This window comes from Acromyrmex echinatior, chromosome 18 (assembly GCF_024713525.1).
Source record: "Acromyrmex echinatior isolate Ae372 chromosome 18, ASM2471352v2, whole genome shotgun sequence".
NCBI classification, from domain to species: domain Eukaryota; kingdom Metazoa; phylum Arthropoda; class Insecta; order Hymenoptera; family Formicidae; genus Acromyrmex; species Acromyrmex echinatior.
Genome location: NC_141869.1, coordinates 3,770,278 through 3,788,620, shown reverse-complemented (window position 1 = coordinate 3,788,620; position 18,343 = coordinate 3,770,278). Strand labels below are relative to the sequence as shown.

The window sequence follows — 18,343 nt, the reverse complement described above, 5'->3', positions numbered from 1 at the left end:
GCTTTTCTCTGGTTTTTTCTTGTCTTTTTTTTTGTGCTTCGTCAGTTCGCGGTTTCAGTTGTTTTCGATGTGTTAATTGTTGTTTTTTTTTTGCTCGGAGATACGATAATGAGACAATCCCGATAAGCACACATTGGTACCAATAGATTTTCTTTTATAATCGGAACACTAGAGTAATTCAAAATTATGAAGGACTGAGAGCAATAATATGCTTAATAATGTGAATTGAAAAAGAATTTAGCACCGAAATAAACGATAATAAAGATAATAAATCATTGATAAAGTTTTGTATATAGTGGTTTAAAAAATATCGTTTAAAAAATTAAGTAAACTGTTGCAGTGATATGATATATAACATATAAATTATATCAATTTTTTTAATAAAAAATTAATAATAAATACTATAACATGTATATTAATACTCCATTATATAATATATACTCCATTATATAATATATACTATCACATTATAAATTATGTATTAATCCTTATAAATTATATTACACGATAAAGTGAAAAGACACTAAGAGAGAGAATTTTAAGACTCTAAGAAGTTTGACAAGAGAAATCTTGAGTCCTCGAAAAATTTTTTCTATATATAAATACATAAAAGATTTTATAGTATCAAAAAAATCAAAATTTTTAAGACCGTTTGAATGAAACATTAAATATGAGATGTGTACTTATAAAATACTAATGCACGGCTAAATCTAAATGTTAAATTTAGATAATTATACGCTGCATCGCACTAAATGCTTCATTTTTATTGTGGATGAGTGTAAGTTTGGTCTCAGGCCGTCAGGGGCACGTTCAAAAATATGAGAGGGAACGATCCATCATGAAAATTTAGATTTAAAAATATAATTGTACCACAAAATAAATTATAGAATACGACTACTTGAAAAAATTGATATTACAAGAACTTTTAAATGCAACAATATTTTGTAATAAATTATAAGTTGTCGTTTTAATGATTAAATTATAATTATATATTCATTTAATGCTGATTCAATTACTAAAAATACAAATATTTCAATAAAGATTCACTGACTATAATTAATTTGTAATACTATGAGTAAGTGTGCACATATTTTTTTGAGAGGGCTAAGCACTAATTTCTAACGAATAATAAGAAATCATTAATGTGCAATTTCTATTCCTAATTATTATTGTATTAATTTTAACTGATGGATTGACCCTTCATACATCGTACTCGCTAACGCATTTTGTGTCGAGTATGTGTACCGTACATTAATACAACTGTCGGGATTCTGTGTTAAGAACTCTTAACCAATGTGAGTAGGTACAATTCCCATAAGCATATTCAATGAAGCCTCCAGCCAGAAACGAAAAGGAGAATTCTTTGGAAGTGCCGAAATGTCAAAAAGCTTGCAGATATAAAGACATGCGAAACTTTATCTCCTACATCAATAAAGAAACAAACTTTTCTCCAAACGCTTGTGTGTAAACTCTTGAGTCTAACGACAGAACCGACATTTTGAAATAATCAGGATTCTTACCGTTAATTTATTTTATTCCTAATTTGTTGCTCACTACGCGCTATCATTTCAATTTGTCTATTAACGCATTAGACTGCGCATAGCCTTGCTCGTGGTTGATCCAAAAGATACAATTGTTTTTTACAATCATTTTATTAGAAACTCGTAGCATTATTAGATGGCATCGAGTATCAGAAGTTATCGTACTTCCGATAATAATACAGTTTATTAAACATATGTAAATACTGCTACTACGTACAAAAAATTTCGAAACGCACAACGTAAGATTATTACAAACACACATAAGATAATATATAATATAGCAACACTTTAGCGAGAATATATATACATAATACATGTTCACTCCAAATTATTCTAACGTAAAATATCCGATATGTATCTGTCTCTAAGTGTAAGTCTTGCTTTTATAACACTGTATTAAACGTTACGTCTTTTCATTACACATATAAAATTAAACGTGTCTATATATGTATGTATATATATATATATATATATATATATATATATATATATGTATATAAAATATGTAAATATATAAAATGATAATTTGTTAGATAAGCACTTTCTTTATATTAATTTCATCTCACTATTCTGTTCTAAAAGTATTAAAGTACGATTAAAAAAAAAATTAACAAGTTTACAAGTTATTTGATACTCCATATATAAAGTATAAATATCTATCTTGTAAACTATTAATTTTTTATATCTCTTAATACTTTTACATAACGCAGAATAATTACAGAAATCATATTATGTAAAAAAAACTATATAATTTCATTTTTAAAAACTGAAGATCATGAAATCTTAGAGATTTGTAGAGAATCTATCACCTAAAGAGAATCTGTAACCACCAAAAGATGTCTCCCTCGTAACAAAGTTCCATTTGAAATATTTTTTGGAATAATGAACTGTTTGAGAGATAATTGCGTTGGAAGCTTTAAATGGGACATATACAGGGTGTTCCGTAAATACTGTAATAATGTTTAAGGATAGATTTCTGAGATCATTGAGATGAGATTATTTTGAAATAAAAAGTTTAATACTAAGTGTTGAGACTATAATTTTGGATAAATATTTAAAGTTAGCGAATCATATTGCTTACAGTTCGCGTGCTCAAATGCGGCACAACACTAAAGGCGAACGCTGCACCCAGCGAACAAGCTGATATTATTTTGTCATTCTGATGACAAAATGAAGTTTTTAATTTTGATGTTAAAATTATGGTAAGCTTATTTGCTGGGCGACTTGTTTCTCTTATTAATATCAATAAGGATTACATATGCGAATATTATTTTGAAGATTGTTTTTATTGATATATTTCTGCAAACGCATCGTGCAATCACATTTCTTTTAGAAATCTGTCATCAATTTCATATCTTACAAGTTGTAAGATATGAAATTGATAACAGATTTCTAACAGAGATATTATCTGAGCTTGTGTTTGTAAAATAAAAAATGTTATTATAAAAAAGAAAATGTTGCACAATGTTTGCAGAAATATCAATAAAAACAATCTTATATTCGCATATGTAATCCTTATATCGATATTATAACAAGAGAGGCGAAACAAATTAACATCCGTCTTTAACAGTTTATATTAATATAATCAGTTCTATTTTCGCCAATTACGTTATAGTTAATTTGCATTTGCTGTATCATGATTACCTAAAATAGAATCGATAACCGGTAACCGTAATCGGTAACCTGTAGTGTGATTACAGCTTTACACTGCATCTGAGCGCGCGAACTTGAGTACGATTCGCTAATTTTAAATGCTTAGAATTAAAAACCTACTATAGTCTCAATATTTTAGTAATTAAAACTTTTTCATATCAAAACGAAATATTTCAGAAATCTATTCTTAGCTTATTTACAGTTTTTATTAGACACCTTACATGTGTGTGTGTATACACACACACACACAATATATTATATTAATATATCAGATTAATAGAATTATATTGATGAAAAACAAATCAAATTCTAGAAACAATTAGAATTAAATGTGCAATGAGAAAGTATGAGCCAAACCTAAAATCAATATACAGATTTAGTTAAAAAATCAATAATGACAAAGAACAAAAAATATTGTGTTTACGTATTTGATAGTACTAGTTCATAAAAAAATTTTTTATTTTAAAATAGATAAGATGTTTCTCATAATTTTTTGAATTCTGAAAACGATATCGCCAAATTTCGTCAGCATGTCAGATTTTCGAAATAATACAATATCAAAATTCATTATGTGAAAATATTACACTATGTATATGTATCGATAACTCCAACTTATAAATATATATGTACGTATATCTTCATTATTACAAGAAATGGGAGTGTCTTATTATTGTATTAAATCTCTGTTTAATTCTGTATAAAAATTATAGTGTATAAAAATTACCAGAATATTATAAAAAGTAAATAAAAAATATTTAAAAATAATATTGAAAAAATACATTTTAAAAGTCGAACAAAATATTTATTGCTTCATCAGAATTTTAATATAAAGTTTATTTTCTTTATAAAAAAAATGTTAAACACAAAATTTATTAAAATATTTTTTCATTATCATTTTTAACGCAATTTAAGCTTCAATTATTTCAGGAACTTCATGCTGATCAGATTTGAAAGTGTGATTTGCAATATTGTTTTCAGCATTCAAAAATATATAAGAATACGGCTAGTTCAAAATAATTTTTGAGTGTAAACTAATCGCTTTACAATGTTATATATGCAGTGTTATAAACGTCTTTAAAACTTCCCTAAATATTAAAATTATTGTACATTCTTAAACACTCTTAACATTACACTTCTATTTCATGGCACGTCAATTAAATCAATATAAATTTTTTCGATCCTAAAGAATATTTCAAAAGTAAAAATACTTCGTTATAGAATTAATTTGGCAAGATTTTTATATTAAAATATACAAAATAGAAAATTTTAATTATTCTTATTTATAAATAATAAAAAACATCATCTCCCTTTTTTGCTATTAGAAATTAAGATTCAAATTATTGCAAAAAGTAGATAGTGTGTAATGTAAATGCATTTCTACTAAAATTTCTAGTTGTTCATATTTATCAATGCATTAGTAGAACCTTTTTTTTAAATCTTAGTCTGTACTATTTTTCAATCATTCTTTATATTTTCTTCTTTACAAAAAGTATCTTACAAAGGTATTTTATCTGAAATATATCTTTCCTTAGTGTACAATCGACGACAATCTGCAGTTCGACGAGATATCTTAACTTTCGATATTAACATGTTCGCTGCCACGATGATCATTAAGTAAAATTAAAGTATTCATGCAAAGTATTCATAACAAAACGTATTCGTCTTTCTGATACAAAATTATAATTAAAAAATAAAAATATAATTAATGTATTAAAGTAAAAAGTGTAATCTTAAATCATGTATCAAAGTAAAGTGCAATCTTAAAAATACATCGGAGTGAATTAGAAGATATTATTTGTTCAACGAGATTTTCAAGGAACTTTAATCGGTGATGTGATGCACTATGTTGAAACAACGCAAACAAAAGTGAGGTTTGCCACTGCAGTCGTTACAAAATGTTGTTACTTCGACGGGCTTATGGTTTTTTAATACTGTAATGTTCTTCTCGCAACATCTCTTACAGGGTTTTCTTACTTGCCTAGCTAGTCCCTTCTTTCTTTGGATCTTATGACGTGATATGTTCCATGTTACAGGATTTGAAGATCTATCAGGAGGCTCGTCTTCGAGACAGTAGGTATTTAGATAGGAGGATCTAGTAGGTAGACATCTACTCAGGTAGATTGCCAATTCTTTTAGAGATTCTACAACAGACATACGATTTTGTACCATTATACTATGTGTATAATAATTTAGAATGTTATAATAATGTAATAATTTGGAAACTAGATTTTTGTACAATTTAACTAGACTGAAATACTGTCGTTCGGCCCATATTAAGATAGAATTTCTGTTGATTATAATGATTGTAATAATTTTTAGCTTAGCACATAAATACTTAATGCATAATTAAATTTATCTTTTTCTTTTTTTTTTTTCTTAAACGTAATCTCATTTAGCAACTACATCAAAGGGTACATCTCGCTTGTTCTTTCATTTTCAAATACTAAAATATGTTACCTACGTATATTACGATATCGTAATGCAGTTGTTATATTGTCGATGTGAAATTTGTTTGACAGCGAACATATCAAATACTTTAAAAATTAAGCTCGTTCTAAATTTGAAATTATTCAGGGAATATATCCCCGTTATTTGCACTCTGTTGAAATTTAATTATATTTTAGGTCATTCAACTTTCGTCTTTAAGTACGTAAGCCTCTTATAATATATTTGTTGACAAATATTAAACTATATAAACACAAGAAATCTTTTTAAATTATCTTCCCGCGAGATATTCCGCGTAACGATTAACTTCGCGTAAAATCATCGCAAGAAAACCGGTGGAAGAACCCGAAAAAGAAGCCTGGGGAGGAAAGAGTCATCACTTTTGAAAGTTTGATTGGACGTCGAACACACTGAATGTGTGCTGACGTTTGTGGATGCGCAGCAAGTGTGCCTTCATGTCGTAACTTCGACTGAAGATGCGCTGGCAAATCGGGCACCTGGTCTGGCCCGTGTGCAAGTCCTTGTGCAGTGTCAACGACATGGGGTGCTTGAAACCCTTCCAACAAATTCTACAGCGAAACAAGAGGCCGTCCGCCGCAGCGCCGGACTGACCGTAATCGTCATCCGGGACGAGCTCGGCGACGCCGTCGTCGTCGTCGCCATCCGCGGCATGTTCTACAAAGAAAACAACAAACACACAACGTCACCACGCATTGCTACACAACGCCGGCGAATGTAAAACACGCGCGCGTTTTTCCCCAGTCGAAGCCAAATCTCGAAGGCTAAATGGTAACATCCCCATCGCGTGTCGTTCCATCCCCTCTCGGAGAAGCTAGATTCTAATACCCATCCCATGAAAAACTGCGTGGCTGATCGTCAGAGAGAAGAATTTCAACGTCGTCAAAGACTGCTTCAAAGACTTGAAAGCACTTCTTAGCAAAACTCGCGAAGTAAATGAACTACGCTATCAGATGCTGATCCTTCGAGATCATCGTTTAGAATTATATAATTTTGTATTGCTTTTTTTATTAAAAAATGAATGTAATTTATAAGTTTTTTCAATCTTTATGTACAATTTATTTTTCAATGATACTTCTTCTCTCATTTTATATGAAATCATATTATTATCGTATATTAAATAATATTTCCAAATTGTATATTCATAAATAAAATAAAATTATACAATTCTCATTGATACAAATACATACCATTTACATTATTACAATATTTTACAGATGCTTACTGCAATGAAAAAATATCTTGCGTATAATCTATGGGACATAATTTTTACATAAGGAGACGCAAAATGAAATAAAATAAAAAGGAAATATGAGATAGAAAGTGCTTCCAAATATTTGCAAGACGACGATATTACGTCTCCTTCCATCAGTTCCTGGCGTCTTTTTCCTGACGTGCGTGATAAGCGCAAGCTAAGTAGAGCAAGCCTAATCAGATCAGAGAGAGGAAACAGAAGACACACGACACCATTGAAGAAAGATTCAGAAGCTCGTTAAGCCCCCAGGCGTTCGAAAATATCTATAAAGAAGGATTCGTTTCTCGTGTTTTTATCGTTAAAAAAAAAACGTTTGACGTAGTTCTTAAGAAAAGCAAAGAGGTTCTTAAAGAATAGTCGTGTAATATTTTTTATTAACACATTACGCTTCGTATATCTTGGCTGTGTATTTCACTCCAATTATTATTTCTTTCCTAGAGCGAGCGTGTCTTTGCGCAAATTTTTAAAAAATTAAAAGTTTTGAATTAAATTTTAACTTATAAAAAAAAAATTAATTTCTCTAAAAGAAAACTTTCCATTATTTGCTGTAAAATTACAAAAACTTCATATATTATTTATTACAGATATGCATATATTAAATAAAGTAAAACTTTATCTCAAATATTATATTTTGTAATAACTAAAATATTTGGAATTTTTTAATAATATAGAAAAAACGTTTAAACAAAAAAATACTTGATTTTTTTTTCATTTTTTTTTTCAACAGCGTGTAAATGATGAAAATGATGTATGAATATTTTAATAGTAATCAGTCCACAGTTACTTATTGCGAAGTTTGCGATAATACTGCAATACGTGATCTGTCTTACAGTTAAATCTGCGACGCTAGCACGAGAATCCAAACAATCTTACTTCGCAGAGTAGTTGAACTTAATCTTACTGGGAGATCTTCGGAACTGTGCAGAGCGGATAATGCACCAGATTAATTTGGGTGACAGTTACGTTTGTTATATACCATATGCTTATATATCTTGTTATGTACCAAGTTTCTTGAAACTATCTTACAAGTGTAACGAATTAAATTGTAACAGCTACCTTAATTTGTCTAACGGATAGGAAATTGCTATTCTTTGTACTTAACATTTTCTTAACAAATCGGTTACATCTGAATCTTCACGGTAACGATATTCTATACGAGATCGTAGGTAGATCCTGGATATTTCCACGTGATAAATCTGGCTGAAAATCGTCTATACGGTATTATATCGATAAGGTTCTATTGTATATATATTAATAAGTCTTACGGAAAGAGTCGAAATTAAATTGGCTTTATTTTATCGTAAGCTGTAACCTCGTACTTAGCATTAAATTTGTATTCCAAATAGTGTCTTGATGTTAATATATTTACAACAGCGATGATCTTTATTAAATGCTCGTGAAATAAAATGTGCATTCATTGAGATGTTTTAGTTTTTGTATCTAATTCTTCAAATAAACGAATTTTAAACAAAATTTTCAAATAAACGTCAAATTAATTTCGACTACACTCTTGAGCGAAGAATGAAACAGTTATCTCGTATATAGCGTAGTATCATATTCTGAGTATTTTTTAAAAATTATACTATCATTGTGTGATCGCAATCAACTAGTCGCAATCAACATATTCATAAAGTATATAATATAAATAACAATGTACATTATTAACACGCACAAAATGTGTATGAAATATCACGTAATCAATATGCACACAATGTTTTATCGCCGTATGGATAGCACTCTAGTACATAATATTACAAATACAACCATCGCAAGTTATAAATACTAGTTTGGCATAAATATTTTGTATAGAGTATACACGTTGCCTAATGCCTAATGTCCATTTCTATCAATTTAGATTAACTTTAATTCAGTTTAATCATTTATCCTCTTTTAGTTCTAAGAATTAGAAAAAGGATAAAGAGTAAATTAAAGATTAATCTACATTGGTAGAGTTAGATCTAATTGTAAGTGAGGTACTAAGAGCCAAAGCAAAGGGAGAAACTCAAAGAAAAATGCTGATGAATTCTAGTCTTAAAGAAGAAAAATATCGTCATGATATAAAGAGATCTAACAATAAAATATTTGTGACATAATCAACATGTGTTTTTCTTATTGTAATAAATATTTCTGACTACAAAAAAATTCAGAAGTCAACGATACTCTAACGGTATTTCCAGCCGACAAAATAAATTTTTGATAAAACGTATGCTCACTGTGAAATCACATCCTGCTAAACACAGGTCAATTCAGTAATTCCTATACGAAACTATATCTTGGGAAGTACTCGCTTTCAAAGAATACACAGAAGAGGCTCACGTACATCGCGGTTGATCAAAGCGCTCTCTTTCTCTCTCTCTATCTCTTCTTTTCTTTCTTTCTCTTTCTCTTTCAGTGTATGGACCTATTTCAAAGGTATTCTCTCATACCGATTTCCACTTGCGGCCCGTACGATCGGTCCAATCGCGGAGCGGATGGAAGTTAGTCTTTTTTCGCTGCCGACGGGGCGCTAAGACAGGGTTGGTGCTAGGGGGGTGGGATGTGCGGGATCGAGCGTATTTTGTGATAGTCGACGAAGCATGGCCAGCGGCACAAACAGGCATTGCAGGGCCAGCATTTGAAGCGGGTCTGCCTGAGTTTGCCACGTGACGTTACCATGCCGCGCTGCTTGCAGTGCACGCACACTTTCCCGTGGCCGTTCGCTTTGCTGAGGCTATGCGGCTGACCAGATACGTACGTAAACCCTCCTGAAGAGAAACACAGTGTTGTGGCCAACAACAACAACAACAACAAACACAATGCTCGGTTGAGCCGTGTGTTGAGGGTTAGTCAGTTTTCTTAAGAAGTAGTAGGCGCGGTAGGGGCATGCAGGCAATCATTAGTTATATAGTTATACAATAATGAAAAAAAAATTAAAGACACCTCTCCGTATATCATAATAAACCGTGACGGTATCAGCAGCAACAGCATCAGCAGCAGCACCACCAATCCCCAGCACCAACCACAACAATCCCATAATCACAGCAGCGGTAGCCGCTAGAAAACCGTCTCTACAGAATGCGTGTCTCATCGGCGATCTGATATACCATCGAACGCGCCTTTCTCATCGCGATCATTGTTGTTACTTCGCGCGAATTACAACGCGTTCGCGCATATGATGGCATCGCCACGTGCTAGATTTCAATGCGCAGGCTTCTGTATTATCCCCGTGCACCTTTTAGGAAAAGAACTCACATGAGGTTTTTTGCGTCCCCTATACGTCGACATAATCGACTAGCGATTCTGAATTTGCTGAATTTGCGAGACAGTTCGTTGGATAGAGCGATATCAGTTCTCCTTCGATTAATGCAAGAACACATGGACACACAAAGATTAGCGCTTCCGGGTCATCTTTGTAAATTTTGTTCCCTCGAATAATCTTTCAGTTTTTTCAGATTTATCGTCAAAATTGTTGTACAAAGGTGAAAATAATCATAAGATAATTTAGTTTGCCTTTTCTGTCAATCAAGTGGTCTATCTAATTTCATTATTCGTCGCAGGAGCTTCCGAAGAAAACTGCCTTCTCTGCCTATCGGCCATCAGAACAAAACCTTCTGTGGTTCAAAGAGGGAAATGTCTCTTTCGTGCGATCGATGACGCTGAAACGAGAACGCTGATTGTACGTAATTGCTTAGGACGCTGATTGCACGTAATTGCTTAGGATGCTCGCGTATCCAGCCTCCCGTGTTTCTTGACGGTGGGCTTCGTCGACCTCCTGCTGCGCAATTTGCGAGAGATCGATATTCCGACGAGATCCGTTTTTGTCGCGAACAAAAAAACAGCTTTATCGCAGGTTCATTGTTGTCGTCTTGTGGCAGGATGAGTTACGAATTGGCTCACTAAATGCTCTTCTAAATGCGAAACGCAAACTTCCACACAAGCACTCATCGTTCTCGATACGTTCGTTTTAATTTCTCTTCAATTTAGATCGTGACCTCGACAATGCACATCTACAACGACAGCCACAAAACTATTGGCGACACTCGCGTGTCGACAAAACAATTTTCAAGAACAATTCAATATCTTGGAAAAAGATATAACAGAAATCTTGGAAGTAAGAAATTATGTGTTCAACCATAGGACATCAGTTCTCCTACTCCCAAGCTGTAATTAAATCAATTTCGATCTATTTAGCCAATGGCATCTGTTTCTATCTCTTCGCAAGATAAAGATAAGTGAATCCAATGTACCTTATGACTCAGATATGGTGATAGATATCGGAAATTTATTCTTTTTAATATCAAGTCACATTGGTTGATTAAATATTCCATATCCAAGGTATCGTATTGTTCGATTAATGTACGATCCGCAGCTTTATGCTCATAGATAAATTCACAATCGAGCTTCAGTAGGCGAAAAAGACCACGTAACTAATCGACTTCGAAGCGAAACGCAACGAGTCATATTACGCGGAGACGTTAACGACGTTTTACGTAATAACATTAGTACTTGAAAAGAAGGAACAAGCTTTTTGATGTCGTGACTACTAAAAGAACTCATGCTTCTGCTTTAGCGATCGTTGCTAAGATCTTGTATTACCTACCTGCCGAAACACTTATTTTTTTCTTTTCTTTTTCTTTCTTTTTAATCTTTCTCCGGTCATATGTACTTGTAACCAAAGAATTTCGGGTCGGGTCAAGATACGTTTACAATCACCAGGCTCATTCTTCGAGATTCTCGAGGAAAATATGTGTCGATAGTCTTCCAAAATCCGTCATTGCTTTCAATTTGTGCATTTCGTTTTCATTTAATTTTAATTCGAATATATGTATAGATGCAATTAATTGACAATGAACTTAAATTGTTGCATAAAGTGAGAAAATATAATAAATATAAAATATAAAGATAATTAATTCTCTTCTTACGTGTTTAATATATATTTTATTAATAAAATGTCAAGAGAAATTTATAGATGATGAATTGCGCGGGCTAAAGTTTCATTTCTATTATTCCCATAAGATTCATTCTTCATCCATCTTCTTTCGTATGAATATATAATATATTTAATAAACAATAAATATTTATTTAATATATGTATTAAAAATAAAATCATGAATAAATCATAAATAATCCGAAAATATCTGTTGTATCTTGGTACAGCTTTAATAACTGATGCAATTTTATCCTATTATGCATGCCACATCTTTATTTCCTTTAACATTTTCTTGTTTAATCATGCGAGTCTATTGTTAGGCTTAATCTTTCTAGAGTTCTATTTTCCCATTAGGATATTATATAATATATCGGAATCAGAATATCAAAGAACGCCGAAAATGACGGATTCCGAAGGAATATCGATGCAACGAATATTGATCGCTGTATTTCCCATACGCACCCGTTTACCATATAGAATTTTGCTTCATACAAGAAGGGAAAGAACTGATCTCAAATTATCAAATATTAAGGAAGGATTGCACGCGCATGCCACTGTCACCAGAACACCACCACCACCTGACTGCTTCAGAATTAGTTCATATTTGCGCGAATATCTCACGATCTATGTAACGATACATTCTGCAAGTTAATAGAATTCTAATCCGTATACAGCGATCATTACGATCGCAGGAAGTTCGTGATTCGGAGAGTACGTGCGAAATTTACAATTACGTCCGAGATAATTTTCATAAAATATATATATATATATATAAATATTATTAACTAATTTATTCTTGTAATGATAATGATATAATTATGGTAAAATTATGTTGCAATATCATCAATGGAAGATATTATTTTAACATCTTGGGCTGTCAATTAAAAACAAATAAATTTGGACGAAATTTCTCCTCATTTATAAAGTATGAAATTTCTGAAAATATTCGTTATCGAAACAATATTTAAAAGAGTTTTTTTTAGAGCATTTCGCTAAAAAAATTAATTGCTATATAAATTATTAAAAGAGTTTCTGAATATTCGACCATATTAATAAAATTTTCCAAAATAAGCTTCGCCAAAACTTGCAGCAAATACTAATTCTATAAATTTGACTTGCACTGTTTCATTCTAACATTTAAAAATCAATATACCCGTACATTTAAGATTAACGTTACATGCAAATAAACCATGTGTGTATGTAGTGGGATTCGCGCTATACACACGAATTAGATATTTTTACGAAGAAATTGCCTTGAACCAGTATCGAAAGGTATTTCTTATTTTAGTATATACACAGAAGTATGCTTACAGTTAGTGCGCATAAGGAACATAGTGGTGGCTTTGATCGAGTTATTAAAAAAAGGAATATTGATGATTGTCGGCACACATACAGCACTTGGCAATGCTTACTAGTATCTACAGTTCAACCTACACCCGAGTGCCTGTACCATACATTTACATCCAAAACACCATGCACTCTGTACATTGAAGGTAAATCTCAATATAATCGGATGGAAATGAAAGTAGTCTTTTTCCCTGTTGTAAAACAGGGAATGTATCATACATATATTTATCATTAATGTTCAGAAATCTTTTAATAAGATTGCAAACCTGATTTCGTTTAATAATGCAAGAGTAATCAGGTCAAAGAGAAAACAATTGACAGTATTTCACAGAGTATTGCAAAAACTAATGAAGTTTTAATAGCAATATATGTTATAAAATAAAATGTGATGCCGTTTTTATAAAATGGTAAAAAGCGTTATCGATTTTTTTATATCTTTAAATATGTATTTTGTCATGCTAGTAAGAACCAGGTCTACGCGAAGAAAAAAATTATGATTAAGATCTAAAATATTTGTTTTCAAATACTCGTTTTGTAAAGTAATAGTAAATAAACGTTTCCACTGTGTAAATCTTATACTATCATTGTCTTTGGATTTAATCCTAATCTCTTTCTCTAATTATCATTTGTGTGCGTGTATAAGTAATGCAAAGCTGCATAGCTACCAAACCGTACAGTTTGATGTGAAAACGCAATCAACTAACTACCCCTCAAACTTAATAGATTATAATATCACAATAAAAAGGAATCCTGTCATCCTTCTTATTGTAATACAAAATAATTATTACAGAATCTTAATCCATGAAACTAAGTAACTCCTATGATATTAATGTTTCATGTATCAAGATGTTTAAAGTATTGTTTTGGTTTTGTACCCACAGTACATGCAATTAATCCATCACCACTGAAGTTAGAATGCAGGTGTACAGAGCAGTTTATAATTGAAACTAATGTATAAAATTTCTTATATATTACTATCCAAAATATCAGGTAGATGCATATTTTTAAAAGATTGCAAACGTATGAAGTATGTGGATCATGTGGATACAAAACTTAGAAGCTTGTTGTATTGCCATTATACTGTCATTATACTGTATTGCTACTATATTACTGTTACTATATGATACTTTAAATAATTTCTTGAATACTAGTAGACGATTAAATACCAAATTTAAATAAAAATAATTTGCTGCTCCAATATATTACAATCTCCAATTTGTTGATTTAATATAATAATTTATTTTTTACATTATAGCTTAAATTAAAAATATTAATTTTCAAACTCTGATTTAAAGGATTAATTTAAATAATCTATGATTAAATATAATTAATATAATAATAATTAATAATTTATTGAATCTATTGCAATTTCATGTCGTAATTATGTTGTAATGGCAAAACAAACAACATATCACACAATTTATAGATAATAACAAGAGGATAGATAATCACTTACCCTGTACCGCATCCTGTGTTGCTCTCTCTCCCGAAGTACTTGGTTTAGATAGTAGATGTCCTAATAGACAAAAAAAATCATCAAACTGCGCAAAAACTGACAATTAATTAAGATAATTAAGATAAATAAGATAAATAAAATTGAAAATTGACAACTTATCAAGATATAAATTAGGTAAAAAATATTTTAGCAAATTCTAGAAATTATCACATATGAAGATACTTACCAACATCTTGATGTTTGCTGTCCAAACCGTCCGATGCCGATTGACTCGTATAAAATGTTTGACTGATGTCGACCTTCTGTTCGTGATCAGGCGTAGTCGACGACGTATCGTCTATAGCAATCTTATTCAGTGCATTGTCGCCTATACTCTGATCTTCATAACTACAACTGCTACCATCTTGTTCCAAGTATTCCGGCATCTCCAGCTTTAAGTTCGGCATAAGAGGAATTATTTCGACCGGATCGGAGCCCGGTCCCATCTGATTTTCCGCCGTTTTCTCGGAATCCTTCGCATTGATCCCTGAATTCTTCTCCGCGTTCACATTCATATTTTCTCGAATTTTTCTCCTTTTATTTGGCGGCACTTCGGGTTGTAATTCAACGGCATGGTATGGCATCGGAGACGATGGGGACTTATTTCTCTTGTTATCTCCCGTGGATTTACCGGAAGTGTTCTGCAGTTGAACTTCAGGCTCGTTGGGAATTTCTATGTCATCCTTAAAAATAATATAACACATAAATAAGATGCTAAATTATACAGTATTAAAGTAGTTAAAAAACCAGGTTAGATTTCTGAATTTGTTATCCTATACAGTACTAGGATTTTTCAGTAAGAAAAAAAAATATATATTCAATCAAGATATAAATAAAATATCCGAAATATGAACTTAATTAATTGGAGATAAACAAATCACAGTACTATGTTGTTCTATAAGAGACATTTTTAAATAATAACAATGATAAATTTAAAAAATAAATAAATAAATAAATAAATCCAAGTCTCCAGAATTGAGCAAGGAATTGGAATTTATATTCTCTTTTCATTTAAATTGTAACAAAATCGAAGACCATAGTTTTCAAGCAATTAGGAATAGTAATAAATATGATAGCGAGTTGATGCATGTACGCATTCTTCTAAAATTTATTACAACTACAATAGAGAGAGAGAGAGAGAGAGAGGAGGAGGAGGAGGAGGAGGAGGAGGAGGAGGAGGAGGAGGAGGAGGAGGAGGAGCGAGAGAGAACTTACAAACATATCATTTTATTCAGTTGCTTTTCTACCTGAGATCAATATTTCTGAAATTATAAATTATTTTATATACTAATAACTCACTTCTACTAGAGTGTCATCTTTTCCTGTGCCGTCTGTAAGACCTTGTACTGCCAAGAGTTCTGCTGTTGTGAGAAAACTTGCTAGTTGCTCTTGAATAACATTCACTTCGCCTTGGTACATGAAATCTACCAAGGCAGCCAAGTCGTCAAATTTTACATTGCGGAATATTATGATGGGATGCTGGCATGGATTTTCCTATATAACAAATAATTGTTACAAAAATGTCTCTACATTTAAACACATAATAAATGAATCAGAAATGTATGCATTTACCTTAAATAAATCTCTAAAGTATGTACTACATGCTGACAATAGCATTTTGTGTGCTCTGATTTTTTTGCCTTCGCAGCTCAAAGTAACATCCACGAGATCTTCATCTGACCTCAATGTTTCAAAAGCACAAGTAATGTGTTTTAAATAATTGTTCCATCTAAGAGAGAACTGTTGACTGGAACCCATTCTGCTTCCTTAAATATAAAGAGATAAATTTATATATTAGATTATGTTCATAACATAAAAATTTATATCACCACTTATTTGAATAAAAATATATAAAACTTTATTAAATGAATTGAAAGACTTGCTGCAACAATGGATTAACAAATATTGTATAAAAATGGAATAAATGAACTCCAAAGTTAGTGATGAAAAAATACTATTATCACATGTTTGGCTATATTGTTGTGGATCTACCATTGCAGCAAATCCTTCAAATAAAATAATCAGCAATATATGCAATTATTGCATTTACAACACAATTATCTTTATTCCACATTTATTATAACATTGACATTATTATTAAAAAATTACATCATTATTAGAAAACTACAAAAAATACTTACAAAAACCATATGTACATATATATTTTAAACATAATCATTTTTTCAAACGCGTAACACAAGATATAGATATCATTGTGTAAAAAAAATAAGAGACTGGACAAGTGAACATAAATCAAACAGTATCTGAAAGGTTATCTAGAATACTATTGCTATCCTATAAAAGTTTACCTTAATTGCCCTGAGGAGTGTAAAACAAGCGAATCGAGAGAACTCCCAAGGGAAGGCCGTGTATCGCGGGGCAAGGAGTATCGGGAGAGCTCCGCGACTGCGACTACTGCGAGACCGATTCGCAAACGGATCGAAGCGGAGGAGGAGGAGGAAGAGGAGGAAAAGGAGGAGGAGGAGGCGGCTGCGGTGGACGACTCCGAACTCGGTCGCGTTACGGTGGCGTTACCGCGATCGCGCGGGCAACAGACTAGCCACACACTTCACGTGAAATAGGAATTGTAAACAGCCACACTCTCATGGAATTGTGGAAGCAACACCATCAGGGGGATCGCCGTCGCGCCGTATACTTTCTCTCGTTCCCCACTCTTTTTTTTTCTCTTTCCTCTACTTTGTCGTTCGCTCGTTCGTTCCCTCTCTTTTTCCCTCACTCACGACAATCTCGTGTGTCTTAGCCAACGAGCTGCGTGTCGTCACAAAAGTACATTGCATCCCCGCGGTGTGCTACGCGCTTCGAGAAACCGTCTCGTAACGAATCCGCGTCGTGTTTCCTTCACAACAAGCCACACTTCACAAGCGAATGACAGCTGGCGGCCATTTTCAGTACGGTAATACGCGTATGGGACTATGGGATGTGCGAAGAAGCCCGATCACCCTCCTTCCTAACCCCTTCCACAGCGGCGGCGCGACGAGCGCGATTCGTGTGACGTCATGTGGTATGAGCAGGAGCGCGATTATTGGCCAACGCGGACCATACGCGGCAATATACTACATTCCCTTGGAGCGCGAGTTTTAAAGCTCTAATATACTAAAGTAGTGCAAAAGTCCTCCATTTTCGACTTATGCCTGTATTTATAATTAAGCCTTATATTTAAAGCTTTCTTAAATTTATCTTCAAATACTCTATGAATTATTTTATTGCCTACTGAGCATCTGAAAGGTCCTCTATATAGAAGTCGCAGACGATCGTGGAGTCTTAAATCATAGTAATTGACCAATTCTAATTGAGTATTCTCCTTATATTTGATTGGTTGATTTCCCGACTTAAGACTCCACGTCTACGACTTCTATGTAGAGGACCCTTAAAGATAAATTTAAAGAAGTCTTAAGTACAAGGTCTGGACTATGAATACGAGCATTACTGTACCATGGTAATGTGGACAAGATAAAAAATTTCGTGTATAATACGTACCCAATCCTGCTCAACTGTTGCGGAGCGAATCCGTGAGCGCTCGCTGCTATTGGATGATCTAAAAGGATACACCTGAACGCGATCATTAAGCCAGAAACACAATGAAAAACGCAGGCAATAAAAACAGGGAATGAGATTTCAACCTATTAGAAAGCGTCCGTTCTAGTACATATATTTTCTGA

General features: G+C 32.4%; 1 protein-coding gene across 9 annotated transcripts in view; it reads right to left on the bottom strand.

The window, feature by feature from the left end:
• LOC105144900 (uncharacterized) overlaps positions 1-17,845 on the bottom strand; it is a 41,206-nt gene extending 23,361 nt beyond the window's left edge. For 2 of the 9 annotated variants that reach the window (XR_015548109.1, XM_087415527.1), the window contains exons 1-5: positions 16,973-17,842; positions 16,236-16,429; positions 15,963-16,157; positions 14,851-15,346; positions 14,625-14,684 (exon numbers count right to left, since the gene is read on the bottom strand). Coding sequence is in view for 8 of the 9 variants with exons in the window: in XM_087415527.1 (XP_087271653.1) it covers positions 14,625-14,684; positions 14,851-15,346; positions 15,963-16,157; positions 16,236-16,421 (937 nt within the window). In the remaining variant the exon portion in view is untranslated. Of the gene's footprint in view, positions 1-76; positions 5,336-5,574; positions 6,315-6,899; positions 9,657-14,624; positions 14,685-14,850; positions 15,347-15,962; positions 16,158-16,235; positions 16,430-16,972 lie in introns of those variants that run through there. The other 7 variants (XM_011054143.2, XM_087415529.1, XM_087415531.1 and 4 more) reach the window with 7 other exon arrangements.
• Positions 17,846-18,343: the final 498 nt, after the last annotated feature.